Source organism: Myodes glareolus, chromosome 4 (genome assembly GCF_982192425.1).
Source record: "Myodes glareolus chromosome 4, mMyoGla1.1, whole genome shotgun sequence".
In the NCBI taxonomy this organism is placed as follows: Eukaryota; Metazoa; Chordata; class Mammalia; order Rodentia; family Cricetidae; genus Myodes; species Myodes glareolus.
This window is the reverse complement of record NC_142029.1, coordinates 5,179,822-5,207,594: the sequence shown is the minus strand read 5'-3', so window position 1 is coordinate 5,207,594 and position 27,773 is coordinate 5,179,822. Positions and strand designations below refer to the sequence as shown.

Genomic DNA, 27,773 nt, shown 5'->3' with positions numbered 1-27,773 from the left:
AGACTGGCCGAAGCGATGAAGGATGTTCTTGTTAATCCCTCACATTCCATCCATACCTTGATCGGTTCTGTCCTCGGCCTGGCCTTGAGCTGATGGCTGGGCTAGAGGTTATGATTGATACCCTTGTTCTCGCTCTGGACCGCAGAGAGATTGCCCACCCCACACCCGCTCCATCCAGAGAATTATTTGCTGTCCCTGAGGATTTAGCCAAAGATCCTGAAAGGCCTTGGTTGCCTGTCTAATCGCCACCGCATCCTCTGGGTTGTCGTGACAACTTTGACCTAACCCTCTCAAGACCAACATGATATTTTATTGGATGAATCACAACTTAGCTCCTCCTACACAAGGGGTTACTTTTAGATCCTGAGGGCTGGCCTTTGAGAAGGACAGATTCTGCCCACAAGCCAGACTAGGCCTAGAATTTGAGACTTTGAATCCATGTCCCTCAACCCAGGCAGTAAACTCCACTCCACAATGTTCTGGGGAAGCTAGCCCTCAGGGATCTGGACTGGGTTCTTCCCCGGCGTTACTGGGTTCCTTCAAGTCTGTGTCGGAGAACCCACTTTCTTCGGATTTTAGTGGCATCTCATTGAAAATGGTATCCTTTGCCACTTGGTCAACTGCGAATGTTAGCGGCATGGCATTGAGAATGGTATTCTTGGCCACTTGGTCAATCCTGATGTCAGACATTGACTCCTCAGTTAGCATCTCGGGAGCGACGTCCTGGCTTTTCCTCTTGGAGTCAATAGACTCTCTTTGGTTGCTGAGAAAAACCATGAGACATTTTCAATCCTAACCTCTTCTGGGAGAGATGGGGCTTTCTCATTCACCTAGGTCCCCAACTAAGCTTGGGCTTGGATCTTCAAGATCAGGCTGACCCCATCTCCTGACCCCCTACTAGATCCCTTTCTTTCCCGGAATTTTGGAGCTTGTCTCGGCGTCTCTGTCACCAGCTTTCACTGAACGCCTGTCACATGCTGGATCTTTGATGTGTGGGTTTAATCTTCTCAAACACCCTTCAGGGGAAAAGGTCCTAACACGGAATGAATTTCTGTCACCTTAGTTCCCTCATCTCCAAGGATAATACCCCAGTCTAGACAGGCATATGGGGCAGGGCAAAAAGAGGCTCTGTGGGCAAGGAAAGCCAAATAGAGAGAGAGAGCTGGCAGAACCTAAGTGATCATATCCAGAAGACTTGGGGAGATGGCTTTGAACAGGGTGATCTGTCACTGGGATGGACAATATCTGGCGTACTCTCAATTTCCAGGACTCGTGACAAGCAGGCCCTATTCATCTACCTTGAACTGTACTCTATGCTGTCACGGAAAGGCTGGTTTCCTGTTTCTGGCACCAAGGAGGAGAAGCACAAGGCCACAATGCAACTCAGACAGCAGAAGAAGATAGGCAGCTGGGTTTTGATATGGTTGTAGACGGCCAGAGCGGTGATGGCTCCCGCTGACGAAGCCAGAGATACCATTCCCAGACCTGTAGACCTGAAAGCAGAGTTGGGAACTGGTTTAGAAGACTTCTTAGTCTCAGAGGCTGGGTACAGTGAAGGGAGAAGCTACCTAAAGTCATACCCTCTGCTCTTTACCCCGTTCCATCCCAGTGTGTGACCTTGAAGAACCTAGTTCTTCATTGACTTAAGAGAGGTAGTTATTTCTCCTGAGCTGCCTTCTTGGATATCCAGAGTCAAAGAGTTATTAATCGTGTATACATTGTAATGGTGTATGATCACGTGAGGAAAGGATACAGCCCAGGGGTCAGAAAGATGGGACTTCTATCACCAGGAATTCTATGGGAGAAGAGGCAGAACTTTGGGGTAACCCAAACACATTACAGGCATCTGGTTTGTGCTGGTTAGCTTTGTCAACTTGGCACAGTTAGAGTCATTTGGGAAGAGAGAGCCTCAGTTGAGAAAATGTCCCTGTCAGATTGGCCTATGGGCAAGTCTGGGGGCATTTCCTTGACCAGCTCACTGTGGGTTGTGTCATCCCTGGGAATGGTGGTCCTGGGGTGTATAAGAAAGCAAACTAAAGAATCCACGAGGAACGAGCATGTAAGCCACATCCCACCACGGCTTCAGATTCAGTTCCTGTCCCCAGGTTCCTCTCCTGAATTCCCCATGAAGGTGTGCTGTGAAGTGAAGCAAAACCTTCCTTCCCCAGCTGCTTTTGGTCTCAGTATCTACCACAGCAATAGAAAGAACTGAGGACCAGGTGCCAGACAGGGTCTAGAGTCAGACAGAATCTAGAATCACCTGGGAGACTGACCTCTGAGCATGATTGTAGGTTACCTGGGCTGGGAAGCCTTCCCTACTGTGGGTGGCACCATTCCCTCCACAGGAATCCTGGACTATGCAAGTGGGGAAAGGGAGCAAGCAGTGGCAGGGCATGCATGCATGTATCACTGCTTCCTGACTGTGCTGTCATGGAGTCAGGTGCTTCGAGCCCCTTCTGCCTTGCCTGCCCCACCATAAATGATCTGTTTCCTTGAACCGAGAGCCAGGATACACTCCCCTTTCGGTAAGTTACTTTTGCCATGGTTATTGGATCACAGTAACATAAAAAGAAACTAAGACATCATCCCTTACAAACGCCAGCTCTGCTACCCGCTGTGCATGACTGACAACAGGGGCCTTTCCTGTCTTTGGCTTTGTCAACTGGAAGAAGGTCAATGATGGACAGCATTTGGGTTTTGTTTTCTGACAAGAGCTAGGTGAGCCAATCTATGCAAACTGTGTTTAACACAGCGATTGTTTTCTGGCAAACGTTCAGTCTTGGCCCTGTCCCATCCCCCTCCCTCCCCTCAGCCCACCACACTCCATACCTGAGGACAGTGGGGAGGAGCTCACAGGTGTAGATGAAGAGTACAGTGACGCTGGCCGCCATGTTAAAATGTCCAAGCACAAGCATCAAGAGTTTCGTCGACTTCAGCTCTGAGTGAAGACAGCACGGCCCTGAGTCTTGGGCCACCCTACCTTTGGGTCTTCCAGCCTTCTCTCGGTCTCTTACCAAAGACAACTGAATGACCCACCCCTACCACTTAGTTACCTAACCAGCAGACTCAGACATTCAACCAGAGAGTTGATCTGCATAAGCCCAGTCAGTCCTTGAAGTTACTACCGTGGGAGAGTTGAACAGGGCTTGGGGCAGGCCAAACCCTATTTTGGGGAGGTAGAGTTTCTCACTGAACCCGGAACTTGCTGGAACAGTGAGATTAGCTGGGCAGCAAACTCGAGACTCTCCTGTCTCTTTCTCCCCAAGAGCCGGACTATGGCACGTGCTGTCCTGAGTGCAGGGTAACCAAAGTCAACTCTTTATGTCTCTGCAGCAAGTGTTTCACCAACTGAGCCACGCCTCCAGCCCTCAGACTTCTATCTCCAGAATCCTGTGCCTAGTTTCTCGCCCACATATGAGATCTGTCAATCTGCCAGCTGGATTCAGTGCTCTGGGTAACAGCAGCAATAATGTCAATACCAATAAACACCAGGTTATAGAAACCTAATCAATATCTGATAACGTCAGGAGGATGCCGAGAGGTTCTGTGAGAGAAAGAAAGGGGCTCCTTAGGGAAGCATGCATTGCAGCCCCCCACTAGGCACTGACCATTGGTGGGGCACCACAGCTCTGTGCACTCTGGCCCCACAGACTGATCCAGGTTCACTGCCCAGGGATCTTTGAGATGGTGGCAATAATACTAGACACCAGAAGCCAGACAATGAACCCCTGGGAAAGCCCTCTGAGCAAGAATATTGGCACGGGTCCAGTATGCCACCATACTGATGTTCCATGAGTAGATTATCCTAGACAGCATAGGTAACCGGGAATGCTTGCCGATCAAAGGCTGCAAATGAGAGGCGAGGCCTGGGGTGTGAGTTCAAAGAAGACTCTGCCACCATCTGCTCTCATTTACCCACTAGATCTGCTTCCAGTGTGGACTGGAATGGAGTCCCAGGGGCTGCCTGCCCTCAATACAGGATAACTATGTTGGGGATAGCCTGAGTTCCTCTCTCAGGACTCTGAATGCAGAAACGCGCTGTCTTGGGGGCTGGGGCTTCCTTGGTGGGGGCAAATGATACACGCAGGAAGCCACCTCCCATGTGCTTTGCTAGCCAGCCGAGATAAGAGACACCAGGAAGCCCCGGAAGAGAGCGGACTGGAGGCAGCCCCTGGCAGGTTGTACCTTGAGGGAGGAAAAGGAGGAAGAAACACGAGATGGTAGACAGGATGAGGTTCACGAAGAGGCTACACTTTCTCCCCAAATTCTCCAGTAGAAGGATGCAATACAGCCGGGCTGGCACCTCCAGAATGCCGGGGATTATTTGTCTGAGGTAGGTCTCTATCCCACAATCCTTCAACTTGAGGTTCATTGTGAAATAGATGTAGCTGATGACAAACCTGGAACAGAACAACCAAACACGTGAGAGAGAAAGGAGGAGGAGCATAGAGAGATGGGGGAACAGCAAGAGAGAAAGAGAAGAGAAAGGAGAAAGAAGTGCAGGGAAGAGAAAGGGGAAGAGGAAGAGAGGAGGGGAGGGAGAAGGAGGGGAGAGAGGATTGAGTGTAGGAGGAATGGAACGGAGGCAGAGAGAAGACATGTATGGTAGGAACGACAGAGACAGGCCTGGCCCTCGGCCTGCCTAACCTCCATGCCGTTCCTGAGTTTGAAGCCAGCCCCAGCCACTCACCACACACAGGCCATGACCAAGACCACCTTTAAAAGGTGCTGATTGGTATAGAAGTCCAGGATTGAGACCTTCTTCACCTTCTTTCCTGACACCTGCAGCTACAAGACAAGACCAGCCAACAGCAGACGGAACCCCAGCTTGCTCCCTGCCCACAAACACCAGGCAAGGCCTGCCCCTCCCCCAGTGCTGGCCACTCTCTGGCCTTGGCAGGCATGGCTCAGTTGTGTTGCCATCATTCTGAAGCAGTAGACTAAGATCCCATGAGAGGATGAGGAAAGAGGCCTTCCCACAGCCTGTAGCCCTGGCCTCACTCCTGGCCCAAGGCTTCTTACCTCATTCAGTAGATTTAAAGGGATGTCCATCTTGTTCACCTCAGCTGCATAACACAGAACCTTTTTGACCTTGTCCACCTTCCCTTTGACCATCAGCCACCGTGGGGATTCTCGGACAACCCTGTGTGACCACCTCTCTCTTACTTCACAATTCCAGGATGCCCCAACTCCAGCTGAGATGCCTCAGCTGTGGCCATCTGTATCAGCATGTGACCAAGGAACCTTTAGGCTACCACCAACCTCAAGATGCCTTCTGCCCTTTGGTGGCAGCCGACCCTTCTTACACACCTCCACAAACTCCACTGCTTAGTGATAATAGTCAGTCTCTTGATCCCTTTGTCCTGTGGTGTCTTTAACTACCCCAATCACCTCCCAGTTCTGCTTTCCAAGTTCAAGGTCATGCTTGAGCATCATCCTCCACGCCCCCTCTCTGAGAACTATAGTGTAGCTAATCCATGTCAGGCTTGACATCACCACCACCACCATGAAGCAGAATGGCTAGGGCGATCTACAGCAAGCAGTCCTTGGCCCAGGGTTGAAGCAACAAAATGAAAAGGGCTAATGACACCAGCTCACTCTGAAGGTGGTAGAGAGGCAGCTGCACGGTCCAACATCCACTCCCTTCTACCCACTGCTGTGTAGCAACGGTAGCTCAGAAGGTAAGAACCCAGCTAAGGGGTGGGATACTTGGTGATACTGCCTGTGGCTGCCCGTGTGCATGCACGGAATGTCAGTAAGCTTATGCACTTGCCAAACTGGACTTGATAAACCATTCTTCGGTCTGCTGGACTTTTCATTACTAGGGAGGAATAAATGTGTCTTTTACACCTCTCTAGGAAAAGTACACACTAATTGGTGCTTGCACAACAGGCAGTAAAATGATGGGAGATGGGCACGGTGGCACACACCTACACACCTACACACCTACACACCCAGCTTCTGGGAGACTGAGATGGAGGAACGTTGCAAACTTGGGGTCAGTCTGGACTATGTAAGAGTAGTAGGCTAGCCAAGGCTACAAAGTAAGACTCGAATGAGAAAAAGCAACCAGATATAGGATGTGAAAAAAAATAAATTTTCAATAAAGGAAAAAACAGACAGATAATGACAAGAAAACAGTAGAGGGGTCTAGAAATGATTCAGAGGTTAAAAGTACATACTGCTTCTGTACTCATACCAGGCAGCTCACAGTCACCTGTAACTCCAGCCCCAGGGGAACTGACACCTCTGCCTGTCTTCTGCAGATACGTGCACATGCTTACATACAATAATTATTATTATATTTTCTTTTACAGAAAGCAGCAAAGATGACTCAGAATGGAACATCCATGGAAGAAATCCTGAGCAGGCCATTTTGCTCCATGTGGTATGTGCTGGTATTTCTTCCTTGATGAATATGGTTCACCACATGCACACAGGGATGCCTCCCACAAGGCTAGCAGACTAGAAAATAGGTTGCGATCCCTGACAGTGGCAGTATGTAGCAGAGCTGTCGGAACACTGCAGAAGCGGTTACATGGCTGTTGCTGTGGGTCACTGGGCTTGCAACCAAAGCTAAGCTGACTGCCCACAGCAAACAGAGAAGCTGCAGAGCGCAGACAATAACTATGACTTGGCAGGAAAACTAGATAAGAGGGAAGACAGGGAAATGCTGGCTTGGCATTTTGCTGTCGTTGTTTTATTTATTGGGGTAGCATAAGGGAAAGATTAGAAATTAGATCTTTGCAGAAAAGCCTCTTCTGGGATTCAAAGGCTTCAAACTCAAGGGAAGGACTGGGAAATGAAGAGAAAGAGCATAAGGTGGAAGTGACAGGAGATATCTCTGTAAGATAGCTCCAACCTTAGATACAGAGGGGTATGCCACTGCTCTGTCCAATGCCAAAGATGCCATGGGTTCTGGTTTCAGGAAACAAATCAAGCTAAATCTGAGCCTTCAGTTTTCTCCTTACTGGTGAGGTCATAGCTTTTAATGGTGTTATGCAGGCTACTGGGAGAGAGCTGTCATCACTAATATTCTTGCTCAGTTCTGGACCCTGTTTATCAGCACTGCTCTGGTGTAATAGTGGCACAGAAGTTACAGATGCAGCCAACTACCTCCATATGGGACTTCATGCTTACTCCACAGGAGAGAACCCATGTTTGGTACAGTAATCCGACAAAAACCTGCAGTTTGGTAATTGATAAGCTCCAGTAGGGAAGTTACTACTATGGCTCTGGTAACCCAATGCAACATGCCTGCCAAATTGTTCTGTAGGCATTAATGACTCTTTCAGGCAGGAGGTCTGGCTACGGAGCATCTGAGTGTGGTTTGTGAGCAGACTGCTGCAACTTGCTTGCTGGCAGGGACCTTGAAACACCATAAAGTTGTGGCAATAAACATGGCTACAGCTGGTACCTCTGCCATGAGACTGGAATCTCAGAGAGCAAAGAAATGGGCTTTAACCTTAGCCATACCGCTTAGCAAATTAAAGACTCATGTAAGAAAAAGAGAGATATACTGTAAAGAGAGAGTCAAAGATGAAGAAAACCTCTAAATGGTTTACAGTGTGTTAAAAATGTATGCAGGCTAAAGTTTAAAGTCCTTAAAATAAAAAAAGAGAGTAGCTGGGTAAGGTGGCACACACCTTTTATCCCAACACTTGGGAGACAGAGGTGGGCAGACTTCTGTAAGTGTGTAAAGGTAGCATACACCTTTAACCCCAGCACATGGGAAGCAGAGGCAGGAAGATCTCTGTGGGTTCAAGGACAACCTCGTCTGCAGAGTGAATTCCAGGATAGCCAAACATACACAGAGAAACCATGTCTCAAAAATCCAAAAATTAAAAATAAAAGTAATAGGGGTTAAAATAAAGCCACGTAAAGATGAAAAATACACAGAGTCTGGATACTGTATGTTATTGTGTTGTCTTTAAATTGTTTGAATGCTGAGGAAGGAGCAACAGCTGCTAAAAGATATTTGTTTATAAATGCTGCTGAATAAATCCAAGATAAGTATTTTGAAAATACCTTGACTTCAAAACTGTCCAAAGTTTTGTTAAGTCCAAAGGTATGTTACTTTGGAGAAGAGGATTTGCTTTTGCTTCCACAGGAAATGAGAGGCTGTGGATTCATTCTGAGTTAAGAAAAATTAGGTTTGATCAAGGAAGACCATCTAAGAAATCTCTGGTAGGAATAGATGTCCCAGATGTCTGAGTTCTACATCCAGAACAGATTCAAGACTGCTGCCTGAGATGACCAAGCCTCACAGGATACTCCAGTCATGACTTGATGATAATTCTAAATTTTCTTTAGGTCCCTAATATAGATATGAATAATTTGTATTGGTATGAATTTTAAGGTCAATTTTGTTATATGTATTTCTGATCTTGATTAAGGTATTATGATTGTGTAGTTCATTTAAAAATGTAATATATAATTAGGAAATATAGGTTGTTAATGGATAATCATCGATAATAGTCAAGCTTGTAGTCATGTTAGTTAGATATTCTAGATATGTAGAGATATATTTTAATTAGATAGGCATTCTTCATATCTTTCAAAGACTCCAGAAAGTAACACATAGACAGAAGGCCCACCTACGTCAGGTCCCCATAAGATTATCAGAGCCCCCAACCAGCAGGAAGTAGCCTGGAAAACTATGCCCACATTCCCAAAAAATGGACTATGTATATTTTCCTTTGTTTAGAATGTTGGTTACAAGTTGTTATGCATAATGGTCAGGAGAAAAGCTAAACAAAGGATATTAGATTCAGAGTTCTTGTTCCTTAAAAAAGGGGGGAGTGCTGTGGGGCAAAGGTTTGTAACCTGTGAAGTGTATGTTAATAAAGTGCTGATGGGCCAGTAACCAGACAGGAAGTATAAGGACAACCAGACAGGAAGTAGAGGTGGGTCAATGAAAACAGGAGAATTCTGGGAAGAAGGAAGCAGATTCTGCAGTCATGACCCAGTCACAGAAGAAGTAAGATGTGACTGCCTCGCCAAATAAAGTACCGAGCAATGTGGCTAACATAGACAAGAATAATGGGCTAATATAAGTTATAAGACCTAATAAGAAGCCTGAGCTACTGGGCCAATCAGTTTTATAATTAATGTAGACCTTGGTGTATTTCTTTGGGGTGGGACAGAAACCCCTGCCAATACACAGTCACCTAGGAGATATGCCTCTGAGCATGTCTGTAAAGGAATTTCTACATTAGGTTAGTTGAGCTGGGGATAGTCACCCTAAATGGGGGCAGCATCCCATGGCCAGGTTCCCAGACTGAATAAAAAAGAGAGAGTGAGCTGAAGATCAGCTTCTCCTTCCCCCCTCCCTCCCTCTCCCTTCCTTCTTCCACTCTCCTCTCTGCCTCTACTTACTGACTTAGATGCAATATGCCAACTGCCTTAGCTCCTGCCATGATGAACTGTACCCTGTAACTGTCAATCAAAAATAAACCTTCCTTCCTTCCTTAGGTTGCTTTTGGCAGGGATTTCATCATAGGAATGTGAATTGTAGTTAATATATCCTTATTGTTGCAGTCATGTCTTCCAAATTGAAACACTCTCTACTGGAGGAGGAGGAGGAGGAGGAGGAGGAAGAGGAGGAGGAGATGCCTCAGGAAGCTTAGAAAGTTACAAGACTCATCCCAAGGTTATAAAGGCAGTTAGAACACACAACGTGATTCAATCTCAGGACCTTTGCCCCAAAGGCAGCAACATTCGTTACTTTTCTAATTTCTATGATAAAATGTCCAGCTAAAGCAACTTAAGGAAGAAATTGTCAGAGTTCAAGGGTCCACCATGGTGGGGAAGTCACAATGGCAGGAACCTGAGGCAACTGCTCATGTCACATCTGAAGTCAGAAGTGGAGCAATGGATACTTGTACATTTTCCTTTTTATATAATCCAGGAACCCAGCCCAGAGAATGATGCCACCCACAGTGGGCTGATCTTACCATCTTGACTAATCAAGATGATCCCTCAGAGGCATGTCTCCCAGATGATTCGAGATCTCATCACCATAGCAGCCCACAAAGCCATTGCTGTACAATGCATCTAGAGGAATATGGTAGACTGTGCTAGCTCTAGAGGACCCTAGACACACGTTCTCACAGGTAGGGCTGCTCTATTTCCTTGGTAGTTTATGCTAAAAGTACACAGGGGGCTGAAGACATAAAGAACCTGGGGACTGAGGGGAAATTCTCCAAACAGTGATAGGAAGGCGGGAAAGGGAAGGAATGTAATTATGTTATAATCTCAAGAAAAATTTTTCCTTTTTTTTTGTTTGGTTTTGGTTTTTTGAGACAGAGTTTCTCTGTGTAACAGTCCTAGCTATCCTGGAACTAGCTCTTGTAGACTAGGCTGCCCTTGAACTCACAGAGATCCACCTGCCTCTGCCTCCTAGGTGCTGGGATTAAATGCGTGTGCCACCATCCCCTGGTAATAAAAGTATTTTTTAAAAGGCAAGAGTTCCAGTCTCCAGACTTGTTGGAGAGTGTAACAGCTAGAATCCCTCATGCTTGGCTTAGGGAATCCTTGGAGGAAAACCACCTAGCACAGTGGGTCCCACAGTGTGGCCTGTGAGTTAGAGTCACTGTTGAAAAGGTTGGGTGTGTAGATTAACAGACTCCACTGAGGTCTGCTGTTACAGACAATGGGAGCAAGGTTCAGCTGTCAGTCTGACACTGGGGGTGGGGCCCTGGGACTGACTGGACTCTGGGGGTGGGGTCCAGCTTCTGGTCAGACACTGGGGGTGGGGTCCAATTGCTGTTATTTTCAGGGCAGTAATGGAGTCTGAGGGTCTTGCATGTGCCAGGCAAGCTCTCTACTACTGAGGTACATGCTTATTCTTAGTTATCAAAGTGACATTTATTCTTATAAGGAAGAGTGGCTGGAAAGAGATAGAACCTTTCCAACATATGTCAGGTATCGAGGAAGGATTAGCTAACAGGGCATGTCTGAAGGCAGAGGCTGAAGAAAATTATGCCCCCAGAGAATTCAGCCCACTGAAGACAACATCAGCTCTAAGCAAGCACAGCAGCCAGGAGAAAGGCTAAGAGACCTCAGGAGGGAATTCTGGGAATGGATCTGGAGGATCCAGAGGGAGAGAGGAGAAACTAGAAACTTGCCACCCAAAACCTACTGGCATTATTTAGTTTTTAATAATATTTACCTATTACATTAGTAATCCTTGTATGGAGGTTATATGTAGTGGGTGTATACATGTTTATGTGTGTGGCAATGTATGTGTATGTGTGCATTCATGTAGAAGCCAGAAGTCAACATTATGTGTCATTTCTCAGGAACCAACCTGTTGACAGAGGCCACTCGTTCATTCCCGGGAGGCTGCCTGGACCATGAAATAATCACTCAGAAATTATATTACTTGCAATACTGTTTGGCCAATAGCTTAAGCATATTGCTAGCAAGTTCTTACACCTTAAATTAACCCATTTCTATTAATCTGTGTATCACCACGTGGCTGTGGCTTACCAGCAAGGTTCTGGTGCATCTGTCTCCAGTGATGGCTACATGGCTTCTCACCGAGTTCACCTTCTTTCTCCCAGCATTCAGTTTAGTTTTCCTGCCTATTTCTATTCTGCCCTATCACAGGCCAAAGGAGCTTCTTTATTCATTAAACAATAAAAACAACACATGTACAGAAGGACTTCCCACATCTCCCCTTTTCTGTCTAAATAAAAAGTAAGGTCTTAACTTTAACATAATAAAATTACATATAACAAAATAGGTATCAAGCAAGAATTACAGTTACAATATTTATATCTACTTTATCTTTTATCATAACTAAGGAAAACTATAACTATATCTATTCTTCAACTCCATCAAAACTCCAGAAGGATACAATATTACATAAGTAAACAGGAAGTGCATTGTAAGCAACTTCCAAAACTCTAGAATTGACAGAGACATCTCGCTGCCTGGACAATCACCTAAAGTTCTTCTGTAACATTGGGGTACCCATCTTTAGTCTACAGGCCCATAGTATCCAGCAGACTTTTCCATGAAGCCAGAAATTTGAAGATCTGTTCTGCCTTGTAATGGCAAAGTCCATCAGATGCTTTCTTCTGTGTCTTGAGAATGTCTGGCAGACTCTTTCATGAGGTAGTAACCCTGAAGAAGTGTCTCACGTTCTTTAGGCAACTTTAGCAGTCATTTTCTGTAGGTCCTGCATGTCTAGTTTACATAGCATAACATCAAGCAGCCCAGGCAAGAGCAGTTTCTTGCCCAAATGACTAACAAACTCCATAAGGAGCCTCTTTGATGCCCATCATCCTCTTGAAGTAATTGGTGCTGCCAGAAGCAGATGTGTCTCATTTTCATGAAAAGTCCTAAGTTCTTAAAACATTTTAAATGCCATAATCTATTAGTCTTTGAGAGATTTGAAGAATAACTATTCAACTGAAATTTATCTCTGTACATCTAGAAAACCTAACATGACTACAAGCTTGACTATTATAGATGACTATCTATTAACTAATATTTCTTAACTATACATTACATTTTTAAATGAGCTGCACAAGCACAATACCTTAACACAAGAGCATAAATACACATATAAAAAAATTGACCTTAAATTTCTATCAGTAAACCAAGATCCATACCAATGTAAATATTTATGGCATATCCACCTTTAAAAATAAGCAAACATTTAGGGAATTTGGGCATAGTTTTTTCCAAACTGCTTTCTGCTTTTTGTTGGGCAAAGTATTTGGGAGGGGGGGTTCACAAAGATCTTTTGGGGAATCTTGGTCCATCAAACCACGTTAGTCTGTAAGGAATCCACAAGTTCTCATCTTCTGAGGAAATAAAAGTAGAATCTCTTTTCTAAAGCAACATGTCCTTAGACCCAAATTTTGAAGTAAAGAATATATATATATATGTTGGTTTAGCTTAGCAACATGTACAATGAAGTGTCTGTAGTCAAAAAATTCAAAGAAAACACAATAACATTCACAATTCAGACTCTGTGTAAATTCTATCTTTATGTGGCTTATTTTTATTAATTTTTGTACAAGTTTACTCTTTTATATTACTTTTACTGTCTCTTTACTGTTTTTCTTCTCTCTCTCTCAAGCCTATGTGACCCATTTAGAGGTCTTTTTTTTTTTATCTGAATCTGTCTTTATCTGTAATCCTTTTCTGATCAGGGCTGCTTTTATTTTTTAATGCTAAGCAGGTGTGGCTAGGACCAACTTATTGGTCCTGCCTTCCAAAATGGTAAAGGCATGTTCACTGCCTCTGAGAGCCATGCACATTGCCCCATTTTCAGGCACATAGTGGGTTACAAGTTGTAGTACTCTGCTCACAAACCCCATTTAAATGCTCCCTAGCTAGACCTTCTGAAAGAATCAGAGCCTTTCGTGCTGGCGAACCAGGAGGCCACCATTTTTAAAGAAGCAAGAGCTTTTACTGCTAAAGCTGAGTCAGGAACCCTCTTAAAGGAGCCATGTCTCTGCTTTCTGCCAGCAAACAGCAATAAGGTACATTAAACTCTGTTTTTTGGTTGTTGTTGTTGGTTTTTTTTTTTTTTTTATCTAGAATACCTTCCCAAGCTCTTTCAGGTTTCTAAGTGGATTTAGTTGCCCACGTTGGTGCCAATTTGTAGTTGGAGGCTGCTCATTCATTTCTGGGCCTCTCAGACCCAAATAATCACACAGAAATCTGTATTAATTGCAATACCATTTGGTCAATAGCTTAAGCATATTTCTTGCTAATTCTTATATCTTAAATTAGCCCATGTATTGCCACGTGGCTGTGGCTTACCAGCTAGGTTCTGGTATGTTGTCTCCTGTGAGCAGCTACATGGCTTCTCACTGACTTCACCTACTTTCTCTATATATCTTTTCCAGCCTGGTTATATTCTGTTAAGCTATTGGCTAAAAGCAGCTTTATTCATTAACCAATAAAAGCAACACATATAGAGAAGAACTTCCCACACCACCAACCAGTTTGTTTTTGAAGCAGCGTCTCTCACCAGTGCCTGGGACTAACTAATCATACTAGACCGACTTGACCAGCAAGCATCAGGGGTCCTCCAGTCTGTGTCCCCTCAGTGCTGGGATAAAAGCTTTCAGTGTCGCGTTTGCCTTTTTACACGGAGGCTGAGGCCCTGTATCAGGTCCTCACATTTGCAAGGCAGACATGGTGCCCACTGGGCTTATCTGTCTACCCCAGCCCTGTATTGGTGGAGGAGGGTCTTCTGTTCATGTGTTGCTTTCTTTGGTTAATGAATAAAGAAACTGCCTTGGCCTAGCTGATAGGACAGAACTTACGTAGGCAGAGAAGAGGGAACTGAATTCTGGGAGGAAGAAAGCAAAGTCAGAGAGAGGACATGGATCCGTAGCTGGAGGTAGATGTGCTGAAACTTTTCTGGTAGGCCATGACCTCATGTGTATCAATCAATGATACACAGATTGATAGAAATGGGTTAAATTGATATGTAAGAGTTAGCCAATAAGAAGTTAGAGCTAATAGTTAAGCAGTGGTTTAATTAATACAGTTTCTGTGTGGTTATTTTGGGTGTAAGCTAGCCAGGTGGCCGGGACAAACAAGCCGCCTCTCCTTACAACACTGTATTAATAACATTTTTAAAAAATCCTTAAGAGTGTTAAATCTTTTGACTCTTAAGATCAAGCTGTCCCAGATACATGAGAAACACATGCTACCTGGCACTAGCTACCACCCACACTCACTGATATCTGGAGGACTGTCAAAGTTGGTCCCTAACGTCTGCAGGACTGGAAAGGTCCCAAGCCACTTCCATGTCCCCTGTAGTAACCCATCACCTCCTCTCTCATACTTACCCTGTGTATGGTATGGCAGGTACAGTCAGAGGCTCTGAAGCCAGGCAGGCTGGGGTCACATCCCAGGTCCCAATGCTTTACCCATTTCCTATGTACCTTATCTCCACCCTCTCCTGATGCCCATCAGAGCTGTGGGAGGATGCTCTTGCACACTGTAAAGATTTGTCACTTGTACTGGTTTAATAAAATACTGATTGGCCAGTATCCACACAAGAAGTATAGGTGGGGCAACCAGACTAGGAGAATTCTGGAAAGAGGAACAGCGGAGAGACAGTCACCAGCCAGATGCAGAGGAAGCAAGATGAGAACGCTGTACTAAGAAAAGGTACCAAACCATGTGGCTAAACATAGACAAGATTTATGGCTTAATTTAAGTTGTAAAAGCTAGCTAGTAATAAACCTGAGCTAACAGGCTAAACAGTTTATAATTTATATAAGCCTCTGTGTGTTTCTTTGGAACGGAATGGCTGAGTGGGATGGAAACTTCTGCCTATGCGTTAGAGTTGTTCATTTCTCGTCTCATAGCTCCTTCTCCACCGTGACTCCCCTCTCCTCAGAAAGCCAGCACATTGCTGTCCCCCCCTCCTTGTTTTTCCACGACTTACCACATGAGCGGTACCATCACAGTCCCACTTCAGATTGCTGTCTGTGGTCCCCACATTTAAAAATCGCAAACAACTTGACCATGCCTCAGCTGACCACAAGAACCTCTTTCCCTTTTCCCCTGAAGGGTCACTTCTTGGGGGACTCCCTTTACTCAGCTTCAACTCATGTGCCATGCTTCTGGCTCTCCTCCAGTGAAGTCACCTCAAGAAGGTGACCGTGGCCATCCCACGCTTTCGGTCCCACTGCTTTAACCTTGCTGCTTGCCTGTCTTTGGACCTCTGCCACCCCCACTGTCTGACTACCTCTCAGGTTCTTCTCTGAGGGTGGTGAACGGCTTTGGCTCCTTCTCAGGTCATGCATCTCCCACCCACTCCCATGCTCCCCCTTCATTTGTACCTATGAGATCCACCCCCCTGTATGCCCTGTACTGGTTTTACTCACCAGATATTGGAGATGATGGGAAACATGGGTGCACCAGCCAGCAGGAACACGAGCCTCCAGTGGAAAACCCTGGTGGCAGCTCCTGACAGGAAAATGATCCCTAAGGCGAGGAAGCAGTGTTGCAGGATGATCGCATGGGCCCGGTGCTCGTCCACCAGCCACTCCATGACTGTGCAGAGCACATGGAACAAAACTGTGGTCAGTTTGCAGTCCCCTCTGGCTGGCCGTCCATGCAGCTGGCTGCCATGCCCACCTTTCCCTGGACGTGAGTTCAGAATAGACAGCTTCTTCTGCCTGTTCCAGATCTTTCTCAGAGCTAGACTGTCTGCGTCTCCCACTGCACACCCCAAGTCTTGATGAACCTCCTCAGGCCCAGACTCTTCCTTCCATTTCTTCTGCTCCCAACCACTCCCTCTGAAACTTCTACCTAACTTGTTCAGGGCCTCTCATGGGGTCTGACATGGGCTGAGACCAGGAACTACCGGTCTTGAAGTGCTTTGGTGCTTTGACCTCCTTGGCCTGAGGCTCTGTAGAGGGTTAGTTCCCTTTGGCTGTGTGCCGACAGATTCTCCACGGGAAGAGGAGTCAGAGAGCCCCAGGAACATGAGGGAGTATGTTTGAGTCTAGTATGGCTGTATATGTATTCAAGGTGCTAGCATCACACAGCTCCTAGGGTAGAAGCCCCAGCTCCTTCCTGCTGTGTGGCCCTGAACAAGTTGGTTAACTCTGTGAGGCTCAGGATTAAAAAAGCAAAGCAATAGAGGGCTTAGCAGCTCCCTTGATTCTCCAGGTGCAGGGTACACAAGTAGCATGAGGGGGAACATTTGGGGTATAGGAGAATACTGTGGGGGATGAGGGTTGGGGCACTCCCTTCTGACTCCCTCACACCCCTGAGCAGCCAAGACGGGATTATTCTTATTCCTTCCCCACTGGGTTTTAGCCTGTCCATCCCAGGTAGATCTACCTCCTGCTCCCTCTTGAACTGAACCTGTCTCCGTCCCACCTTGCCCCCTTGCGAGTCAGTCACCTAGAGACACACTGCTGATGACGTAGCCCACAGCTGCCTGGGCCGCCGTGAAGCGGAAGAACAGATACTGGTAAAAAGTGTTCACAAAGGCTGTTCCAAAGCCGAAGACGAGGAGCCCCGCCATTGACATCAGGAAGACTGGATAGCGGCCTATCCTGTGGGTGTGAGGAGGAGATGCCACCGAGGGTCACACTTCCCGGGCCAGCCACAATGGTGCACCTGGGCCAGGCTCTGGGTTACGTAGGGCTTTGGGGCATCCCTCCATTTGCTTTCCCCAGCTTGAGATTCATTCAGAGCTCGTGGGTTATGCCATCTCCTGAGAAAGAGGCAGGGTGTCCTAGGAATCCGTGGGAACCCCTGGGGACTTACTTGTCACTTAGGAACCCGAAGAAGAGGGACCCTGTCAGGACACCTGCCAGAAACACAGTCTGCATGTTCTCCTTGTTTGGTTCATTGCCACACACCAGGTCAAACTGCAGGTGAGACAAGGGCATGGCTCACAGCCTGCACACAGACCTAGCCCTTCGGGAAAAGAGACTGAGCTTGACCCCAAGGGGAACCCTTAGGTCACTGATTCTCAACTTTTCTAAGACTGCGGCCCTTTAATACAGTTCCTCATGCTGTGGTGACCCCAACCATAAAATAATTTTGTTGCCACTTCATAACTGATTTTGCTACTGTTATTAGTCACGGTGTAAATAACTGATTTGCAGTATATCTGAAATGAGACCCCCACAAAAGGGTTGTTGGACCTCCAAAGGTGTTGCAACCCATAGGTTGAAAACCGCTCGCTGCCTTAAGCAGATGACACTCAGGGAAAGGGGCCATGTAGTTCTATGTGAAGTGTCTTTACTCTGTTATCCCTGGGCTCGGTCTGTCCAGCACCTGGTAGATCCTGTATCTAAACCTGGAGAGAGGAAGCAAAGACATTGAGCAAGAAAGGAGACTGGTGGAAACTTATTCAGCACAGGCACGAATATTGGTCCTGGGCTCCAACTTAGAGCTTCCCATGGACTAAAAAGTACCGGGTTTCAACTCAGGGTATGAAGTCCTGTGAGAAATGCCCAACACAGGTTTTTTTCTTTCCTATCTGTAGCTTCTGTACATTCTGCTTGGTTGTCTCCTGACCCAGACCCCTTGCCCAGTGCCTCTACTGCCTCAACCCAGGCTTAGATCCAAGGTCTGCCAGATGTTGGAGAGAATACAGAGGTAACAGAGTAAAATACCCTACATACAGCTACCTATGCCCCATCTAAGGGCTCTCCATCTAAGGGTCTTCCCTTGACCAGAAGACAAGAGCCACGACATGATAAACAATTCTCTGGACAGGTGGCAAGCCTGTCTCTACACCAAAAAGCACTCTAGCTTCCTGCCTAAGACAGGAAGGGCACAGGGCTGGGAAACAAGAACCCCAGTTTCCTTTTCTGCACCCCTGCAGAATGTGCTCAGGCCAATTGCTCCCTGTCTCTGTCTCCTTTTCTGGGTAGCCATAAACAACACAACCCCAGACAAAAGCATACCTCATTGATCAGGGAGCGCCTCTTAGCATAAGGGTAGATCCATCCATATCTGCATGTTTCTGTATAATTGAGGCCAAAATGGATGATGGAATCAAGATCCCACGGCACTGGTATATACATGAGGCAGGTCAGGAAACTTCCATTGGGTGCTCGGGGCAGGGTCAGGTTCAGCTGCTCAGCCACTGAGAGGTTGGGACCCACTTTCAGGATCCAGCTGGTGTTACAGTAGGGTCTCTGGGAGGTGAGCACGAAGCTATCTGAGAACATGAAGAAGGACAGCAGCACGTAGGGGATGAAGGTGAGGGCCACCAGCCTCCACTGGAATGTGCCGAACTCCCCCACAGCATCCAGAACACTGGCCAGTTTGTCATCCCTCTTGACCTCTATGGCCCTCAATCTGCGTAACAACATCTCCAAGGACCAGGAATGGGAGGGTAAGGACGTCTCATGCTGGTGTGTGCTCCTGGAAGCCTCGGGTCCAAATGATAAGTTGGAATTCTGTTCTTCTTTCATCTGTTTAAGAAAGGCTGAAGTTCAGTCCCCTGTCACCGTTCCCTGTCATCAGATCCCAGGATGGGAGCCAAGGGACAGAAATAACACCCTCTGCCTTGGAACAATGAGTACGTGGTCCCTTCCTTGCCTTCCAAAGTCTCTTAGTTGGAATAAGCCATTCCTCCTGGCTCAACCATTCAATTTTCAGTGCAATGGATATTTTGGATGTTTTGGAGAATGCTCTCCAATACAGGAACTCTCTGACAACTCCCTCACGGCGAGCTACTCACACACCTGAGGCATCACTGGAATTTCCAAGGCAGCCAAGAACTCCAGGGATCCCCTTCTTCAAATAAGTAAATAAATAATGAAGTAAGATAAACACCTGAATCAGGAGCAGCAAAGGCCTGGGGGGAAGGGGCAAAGGCAGTGGATTGGTGCCCTTGCCAGAAAGCTTGGAAGCCAGGGCTGGACTGTGAAACACCAAGGGGCAGAGACTTCCGGTAACATGGAGACAAAGCGGTGCAGCAGGTGAGGGCAGGAAGGGGTGTGAGCAGTGCTCAGGACACTGCCTTGGGATAGAGGAGGAGCAGACTCTAAGCCTAACCCTCTGTTTGGAGTAAAAATCCCTCTGCAGCACTAGGGAGGTTATGGGTTGGGAATGCTGCAGTCCCTTTTCCTGTGGAAACATTCTGCAAGATTCTCAAAGACCAATGGCAAACAAAGACTGTGGTCTGAGACGCAAGTCACTATGACAACAGCTCACTGTCCGGAGAGTGAACTTCTAAGTATAAGAAGGGGTAAAAGATTGGTTGAAATAAAAATACTAGAAGGGAAGTTAGACAAATAGATTCAATCCAGAGAGTTAGCTAGCTGGAATGTGCAGCTAGCACGTGGGGCAGGAACTAGATTTGGTAGGTGGACGGTGGCATGGGCCTAAGCAGAAATTCAAAAGAGAAACAGAAAAGGCAATAAACAGAAACATTCTTTTCTCAAAATTAGAAACCATAAATCAATATAGGAAACCCAAAGCTTCTCTCAAGCACAATGGCAGGAACTCGTGGTTAAACACACTGTAATTAAGTCTTAGGACCCCAGGGGCAAGGAAGGATGCTGAAGCACAGCCAAAGGAGAATGAAGAACACAGCCAGCCTGGATGTGGTGTGTGAAGAACCAGGGTAGAATAAAGATGTGCATTGCTAATTGGGAACTAAGCGGGCACAGAAGCAAAATACCTAATCTGATGGAATTGACAAAAGATCTTAGGGAGTCCTCCTGAGATGAAACTCAGGTCAATCCAAACGACAAGTTTGTACAAGAATTTCAAATATAGATTGTGCTAAGAAACTAGGGGACTGTCAAACTATGGAGGAGAGAAAGAAGACGGTGGGGTGGCAGACATGGCCAATAGTAAGAGCGCACACTGCATTTACAATGGATTGGTGTTCAGTTCCCAGCATCCGTGCCAGGTGGCTCACAACTACCTGGAATTCTAGCTCCAGGGGATCCAACAACCTCTTCTGGCCTCCAAGGGTGTGTGTGTGTGCATGTGTCTGTGTGTGTGTACATATGCTAGTTGGGAGGGGAAGGCACCTATATTTTTCAGCGCTTCCTGTGACTGAGAAAGCATGCAAGGTGAAGGCTTTGGAGCCACCCTTGCCTCCTACAGATTTACAGTTACTTCAATGGGTAGATAAATGTTTACTAAAGGGAAAACATTTCAATTCAGAAAGAAAAATCTAAGGAAGAAGACACACAGACAAAGCGAATTCAGTAACCATAACTGGAAAAGTGAGCTCAAATTCATTGTCAAAACTTATAAAGCCATGCTGTTTCTGAGGATTGAGGAGCCTTCAGAGCTGGGCTTCAGCTGGTGCAAGGAAGGCCACTAGGGTCAAATACTTGAAGGTTGTAGTCGGACCCCCAGTTCTAGCTGCCATCTGCTACAGATCTAGAGCAACGTGGTTGCTCTTCCCACCACAGTGAACTAGAAGGTCTCAACCCTTGACCAAAACAAACCTTTCTTCCTTAAAGTGGTCTCTATCAGCTATTTGGCCACTGTGACACAAATGATCTGCCTATCTATCTATCTATCTATCTATCTATCTATCTATCTATCTATCATCTACCTATCATCTATCTATCGATCTATCTATCTATCTATATATCACCTATCTATCCATCGCCTACCTACCTATCATCATCTATTTGTATCTATAACTTATCTATCAATCATCTATTAACCATCTATTCATCTATCGATCATCAATCTATATATCAACTATCACCTATCTACATATCATCAATAATTAATCTGTCTACCTATCATCTATAATTTATATATCTATCACCTATCTCTCTTCCATCTATATATGTACAGTAGAATACCATTCAGACATTAAAGACCAACATTTTGTCATTTGTGGAAACATGGATAGAATGCTGGGCAGTGGTGGCGCACACCTTTAATCCCAGCACTCAGGAGGCAGAGGCAGGCGGATCTCTGTGAGTTTGAGGCCAGACTGATCTACAGAGTGAGTTCCAGGACAGGCTCCAAAGCTACAGAGGAACTCTGTCTCGAAAAAAAAAAAAAAAGGAAGAAAAACGAAAGAAACATGAATAGTAGAGGCAGGCATTCTGCTGAGTGAAATAAGTCACATACACAAAGACAAATGCCCTGCGTTGTGTTCTCATTTGTGTGGAAGACAAAGTTGATCTCAAAGAAACAAGCAGTGGCTTACCAGAGCCTTGGCAGGCCAGGGGCAGAGGCGGGGAGATGAGAGTTAATAGGGAGAGGGATAGAGCTGGATCGAAGAAGAATACCATCTGATGCTCTGTAGCACAGCAGAATAACTATGGTGGACAACAATCAATTGACTATTCCAAAGTAACCAATAGCATTTTGAATATTCCCAATGCTAAGAAATAATGTTATATCTGAGATAGAAGATATGTTAATGACTGACTTGATCATTACCTATTGCATACATGTTTTTAAAGAGCTAGATTGTACTCTATAAATACACATAACTACTACACATTAATTAAAATGTTAATATAATAAGTTAAAAATAAAAGAGAACTATCAAATCCATACTATGTTTTAAAAGGGTTGTAAGCATTTCCCAATGTCCTGGGAGCATACCTTGTTTATGTCTTCTAGGCTATCATAGGGAGTCACCTTGGTCCTCTCCTCTTATTGAAATGTCTTGATGTAGATGACAATTTGCTCAGCTTGTAAGAAGACACACTTAAGGCACGAGGACAAGAAAAGGCAGAGAGTAATGGGATAGGAATGTTGTATTTGGTGCAATAATCAAAAGGAAGTCGATACAGCTAAATTACTCAGATAAATGCTAAAGGAACCAGAGGGGTGGCTCAGCAGTTAAGAGAACTCTGCCTTTGCAGAGGCTTCAGGTTTGGTTCCCAACATCCACATGGCAGTTACAACCATCTGTGACTCCAGTCCAGGGGGATCTGACCCCCTGGTTGGCCTTTGTGGGCCCTGCACATATATGGAAGGTGCACAGACATACATGCAGACAAAACACTCGTTTGCATAATATGAAAATCTTTGAAAAAAAGAAAAATACCAAAATTGGACATCACTAGGAATAGAGAGATTTACTACCTAAAGATAAAACGTTCAGAATATAGCTGGGCAGTGGTGGTGCACGCCTTTAATCCCAGCACTTGGAAGGCAGAGGCAGGCGGATCTCTGTGAGTTCGAGGCCAGCCTGGTCTACAGAGTAAGTTCCAGGATAGGCTCCATAACTACTGGGAAACCCTGTCTCGAAATCGCCTGCCCCCCAAAAAGTTTCAGAATATAATAAAACTCTTAAACTATCTGAGCCTACTAACCCCCTTCAAATACTTCAAACAAAGTGTGCAGGGAGGAGCAACAACTCCGACACAGTGATGACATCTGTAGCCCTTCAGGTTGACTTTTAATTGTGTACACGTATCTGTGTGGAGGTATGTATCTATGTGCGGTGTATTTGTGTGTGTGCAGGCGCTCTCGGAGGCCAGAGCGGGTGTACCTTTATGGAGGTATGTATGTGTGTGTGGTGTATTTGTGTGTGTGCAGGAGCCCTCAGAGGCCAGAGCGGGTGTACCTATGTAGAGATATGTATCTGAGTGCAGTGTGTTTGTGTGTGTGCAGGCGCTCTCGGAGGCCAGAGCGGGTGTGGGATGCCCTGCAGCTGGACTGTGAGCCCCTCAATGTGGGCACAAGAAACAGAATTTGGATTCTCTAACAACAGCAAGCTCCTAGCCACAGAGCTGCCACTGCAGGCCCTGATGAAGCTCCTCTAAGAGGAAAAATGTATTTAGCAATGATATAGACTAACGCTGCTTGGGAGCTCTCTCTCGCCAGCTGTGGGGGGGGGTGCATACCTGCCACCCCAAAACTGAGTAGTGAGAGGATCCCAAGTTTAAGGCTAGTCTTGGCTATAGAACAAGATTCTGTCTCAAAAATGGGGGTGGGGAGTCTTACTGGAGAGCTCCTGTGTTCTAGGGTGCTTGGCACACATCCCAAAGACTGAAGTTATGAGCCTAGCACCCACATAACAAGCCAGGCAAGCATGCTTACACCCCAACTACAAGATGGGTGGAGACAGGAGGATTGCTGGGATTTTCCGGTTTCCAGTCTAGCTAAGAAAAAATGAAAGCACCAGACACAGAGAGACTCTGACCCCCAAAAGAAATAGTTGGGAAGCTCTGAGGAGATCATGTGCTATCTTCTGGCCTTCACACGCATATGCCTGTACACACACACACACACACACACACACACACACACACACACAAACAAACACACAAATGAAAAAACATTTTCAAAGCTGACAATCTTATTTTTTATTTTTCTTTTCTTTTCAAGACAGGTTTTCTCTATGTAGCTCTACCTGTCCTGGAACTCATTCTGTAGACCAGGCTGGCCCAGAACTCACAGAGATCCACCTGCCTCTGCTTCCCGAGTGCTGGGATTAAAGGCATGCGCCATCACCCCTGGCCACATCTGGAGGGTCGTTATCTATTGTCATTTATAAAATTCTGCAACACGCAACAAGAGAATATACGTTTTCCTCAAACCTACCCAGAGAATTTGTGAAATGCAATCACAGTTCAGGTAATAAGTTAAGCTTCAGGAAATTTTTGATGTATAGACATATGGATCCTTTTTCTTATGATTATTGTATTTAGGGCCTGGAGAGAGCTCAGCAGTTAAGAGTAAGTATTGCTCTTATAGAAGACCCAAGTTTAGTGCCCATGCTAGGCTGCTCACAACCCTCTATGGTCCAACACCTCCACTGGCACCTACATATATATGCACATATATATGTAAACAAAATTAAAAGTAATATTACACATATTGTACAAAATGATGGCGTCCATTATGACATTCCCACACATGTATAGATGCTTGTTCATTCATCATTATCCTCTACCCTTTGTCTCCTGTCTTCCGACACCTCGCTCCTCCCAGGGGCTCTTCCTCTTCCCAGATAGTCCCTTTGACTTTCATTTTACACACACACACACACACACACACACAGAGAGAGAGAGAGAGAGAGAGAGAGAGAGAGAGAGAGAGAGAGAGAGAGAGTCCATGTTTAAGAGAAAACATGCAATATATACTTTCTGATACAGTGGAAATAAATCAGAAATTAAGAACAATTTAATAGCATTTTATTTAAATTTAAAAGTTAAAAGTGTATTAATACATTTATAGTAGTTAAATTCATTTGTCACATTCTATCCCAGGCTCTCTTAGGCTCCTAAGTGACTTTTAGGGTTCGTCTGGTTTATGCACTGTGACATAACAGTTCTCCGGGCTTTAGCAAGACAGGGCCTGTTGCGTGTCCAGCTCTCCTTCCTCTTCTAAGTCATCCATGAGGCACTCGTTGGGATTCTGCCTTTCCCAGACGTGCAAAGCTGAACCCACACAGCATTCTTCCCTTTAGGATTTTGTTCACTTTTAATACTATTCATTTTCAATGTCATCATGTCTCTCTGTGATTTAACAGAAGTTTTAACTAAAATATAATTATGCTATTTCCCCCATCTCTTTCCTCCCTCCAATCCTTCCCATGTACACCAACCTCTTGATGTCTCTCATATTCACGGTCTCTATTTTAGTTGTTACACACACACACACACCTAAATATATTAATACAACCTACTCAGCCAACACAGCGTTACTTTTATGTGTAACTACATGATTTCAGTGCTTGGGGAAGATTGAGGTATTTCTCCCAGTTTTGGCACTCCTTAGCTGCATATAGTTCTTTGTCCGTCCCCTGAGATTTCTCTCAGCACATCCATCAGTGCCCTTGACAGAAAACCACAGCTGATCAAAATGCAGAAGGACCAGCGACTGTGTGGTGGCCAACCCTGACTTGTGTATCTACACCACAGCTCCCACACCCGAGGCTCAGGGATTACAGCAGAAGGGAGGTGGGGAGATTGTAAAATTCAGAGAAACAAAGTTCACTGTGAATTTTTATCTCTTAGAAATGTCAGAGAAACTGCAACCGTGAAGTCTCATCAACATGCTACCTAACAACACAGTTTAAAGGTCTCCCAAAGGTACTTGGTTACATGTGTGTGCCACAGTCCATATATCCATTCACCCACTGACGGACACTCTACCTGCGTGTGCCACAGTCTGTCTATCCATTCACCCACTGATGGACACTCTACCTGCGTGTGCCACAGTCTGTCTATCCATTCACCCACTGACGGACACTCTTCTATTCATTCTTTGGCAACTGTGAAGGAGGCCACTATAATCGTTTCTGTGGAAGTTTGTGTGCAGGCTTAAGTTTTCAAATAAACCTCTAGGGTCATGGGTGCCGGGGTGCTGGGATGCTGGGTCACATAGCAAGATTAGGATTAATGTTGTGAAAACTATCAACTGTCTTCAAATGACCCACATGACCCTGAAATCCCATCAATGATGAATGAGAACTTTGTTCCATTCCCTTTGCAGGAATTACTACGACCAGTTCCCTTTTCTTCCGGCCATGCCAGATAGGCATGTAGCAGCGATACAATTGTTGTGGAATGCAATTGCTAACAATATCTTTTTCTCTTCTCATTTCTGTCTGTCTTTCTCCTTAAAGGATTGCTCTTCTTGCGCCTAAGTCTTAATTTCTCTGTCTGTCTGTCCATCAATCTCTCTATGTTTATCTCTGGGTCCTCTACATGCTGGGCTCTGCAATCACCAGACATTTCTGCCTAGTTTTAAAGATTTGTTTTTCACAGTGGGTATGTGTACATGACTGCAGGGGATGTGGAATCAGAGCCCCCTTCAGTGGGGGTTATACTGGTCGTGAGTCATCTGACACGGGTGCTGGGAATCAAACGGGGGTTCGCTGCGAGAGCCACGACTGCTCTAAGCTGCTGAGTCCCCTGGCCCCCAGCCCCTGCCGCCTATTTTAAAACCTGTAGTTTGGACATAAGCCCTTCTCCAATGCTCCTTTGGCCTCTGACTTTCCGCCCTTCTAATAGGGTCTTTGTAGAGCACAGTCTTAGTTTTAAATAGTCTCAGCATACCTATTCTTTTTCTTTCTGAGGTTTTGCTTTTGATGTTAAAGCTAAAAATCTCATTGCCGAACCCAAGAACTCAAAGGTTTTCTGCTGTTTTCCTTCTACGAGTTTTCTTTTGCTGCTTCATGTTAAGTCTACAGTCTGATTTAATTTTTTGTAAATTAGTAGATTTACAAAATACTGTCTAGATTAGTATTTTCCCTATAGAGAGCCAGTATAACTCACTCATGGAAGGCTACATTTTGCCCCTTTGCTCAGGTGGCTGTATCTGCTGTCTCACCGACCTGTGTGCACACCATTTTGTCAACACTATGCTATCTCGGTTGTGCTAATTTTACTGCAAGTCTTGATATTCTGATGCAAATGCCGACACACAGACATACCCACAATTCAATCTACTTCCTCGCGGTCACAGTCGGCTGACCACTCTCAGTCATCTGAATGTGAACGTTAGGACTCACTTGTTATAGCCACAAAAATATTTGCTGAGCTTTGATTGAGACTCTATGGAATCCTTAGAACAACAAAGAAGTATTACCGTAACCTTGGTAGAGAGTCTTAATAAGGTAAAAACTTGTGGGCTCCTCAAACATCAAAGAAATCATAGAAAACTAAAATATTTATAAGTGGTAACAATACAAGTATCAAATGCATGGGTGGTTTAAAAGTGGCGATTTGTGGGGAATGGATGCCTTTAGCTGCTTTTTATAGAAAATTAAAGGCTGAATATTGATCAGCTAAGTTTCATTATAAAAGGTAAAAAAAAGAAGAAGAAATTCTTAGAAGATGAAAATTATGGTCAAAGTAAAGGAAGGAAGCTGGGCCTGGCACTATAGGGCTCTGATTCCAACTACTTGTGAGGCTGAGGCAAGAGGATCACAATGTTTGAGACCAGCCTAGGGTACAAGATGAGTTCAAGGCCAGCTTGGTTAATTTAGTTAAATTGGTTAATTTACTCAATTAATTTAATTAACCCCTCCTTCCACGGACTACCCATGGGGATTGGCATGGCCTCTGACCACATCGCCATCCCCAATCCCAAAGGTCCCGCTAGAAGAACAGAGAGTCCAGCACTCAAAAAACGGCCAGGTGCCACGTCGGAAAACCCGCACTTCCCTTGAGGACAGCCTGCTCTTTCCAGAGCTCAGGCCCATTCCCATCCAGATCTGTGCTGGGAACATGGCCCCACACTCACCAGGTATTATCATAACTGCCACCTTCTACACATGCCCCGAGTCTGCCCTCCCTGGAGACAGGACCACAAGCCAAAGCCAGGGCCCACCTGACTGTTGTCCAGGCGCAACCACCGCC

At 45.5% G+C, this 27,773-nt stretch overlaps 1 protein-coding gene across 4 annotated transcripts; it reads right to left on the bottom strand.

Annotated features, from left to right (window-relative positions):
- Nucleotides 1–290: 290 nt before the first annotated feature.
- Slc22a14 (solute carrier family 22 member 14) lies at nucleotides 291–27,773 on the bottom strand. 4 transcript variants are annotated; one of them, XM_048424074.2, is made up of 12 exons: nucleotides 27,658–27,773; nucleotides 22,057–22,161; nucleotides 18,420–18,932; nucleotides 17,269–17,372; nucleotides 16,900–17,054; nucleotides 15,873–16,041; nucleotides 5,023–5,143; nucleotides 4,691–4,788; nucleotides 4,186–4,400; nucleotides 2,830–2,938; nucleotides 1,299–1,493; nucleotides 291–763 (listed from the first exon to the last, which is right to left on the bottom strand). In XM_048424074.2, exons 3-12 carry the CDS (start codon nucleotides 18,930–18,932, stop codon nucleotides 496–498), a joined length of 1,947 nt encoding a protein of 648 aa, XP_048280031.2. In that variant the 5' UTR covers nucleotides 22,057–22,161; nucleotides 27,658–27,773; the 3' UTR covers nucleotides 291–495. The 4 variants fall into 4 exon arrangements, with proteins under 4 accessions (XP_048280031.2, XP_048280033.2, XP_048280032.2 ...); XM_048424076.2 differs by having other exon boundaries at nucleotides 15,873–15,972; XM_048424075.2 differs by lacking the exon at nucleotides 22,057–22,161 and having other exon boundaries at nucleotides 27,658–27,770.

What these genes read in the sequence shown, in the direction of transcription:
- Slc22a14 (XM_048424074.2), bottom strand. Translation starts at nt 18,932, where the DNA reads ATGAAAGAAGAACAGAATTCCAACTTATCATTTGGACCCGAGGCTTCC. An exon ending in CATCAGCAGTGTGTCTCTAG is followed by an intron (nt 16,042 to 16,899) that starts GTGACTGACTCG and finishes TGCTCTGCACAG; the next exon opens with TCATGGAGTGGCTGGTGGAC. An exon ending in CTTTAAATCTACTGAATGAG is followed by an intron (nt 4,789 to 5,022) that starts GTAAGAAGCCTT and finishes CTTGTCTTGTAG; the next exon opens with CTGCAGGTGTCAGGAAAGAA.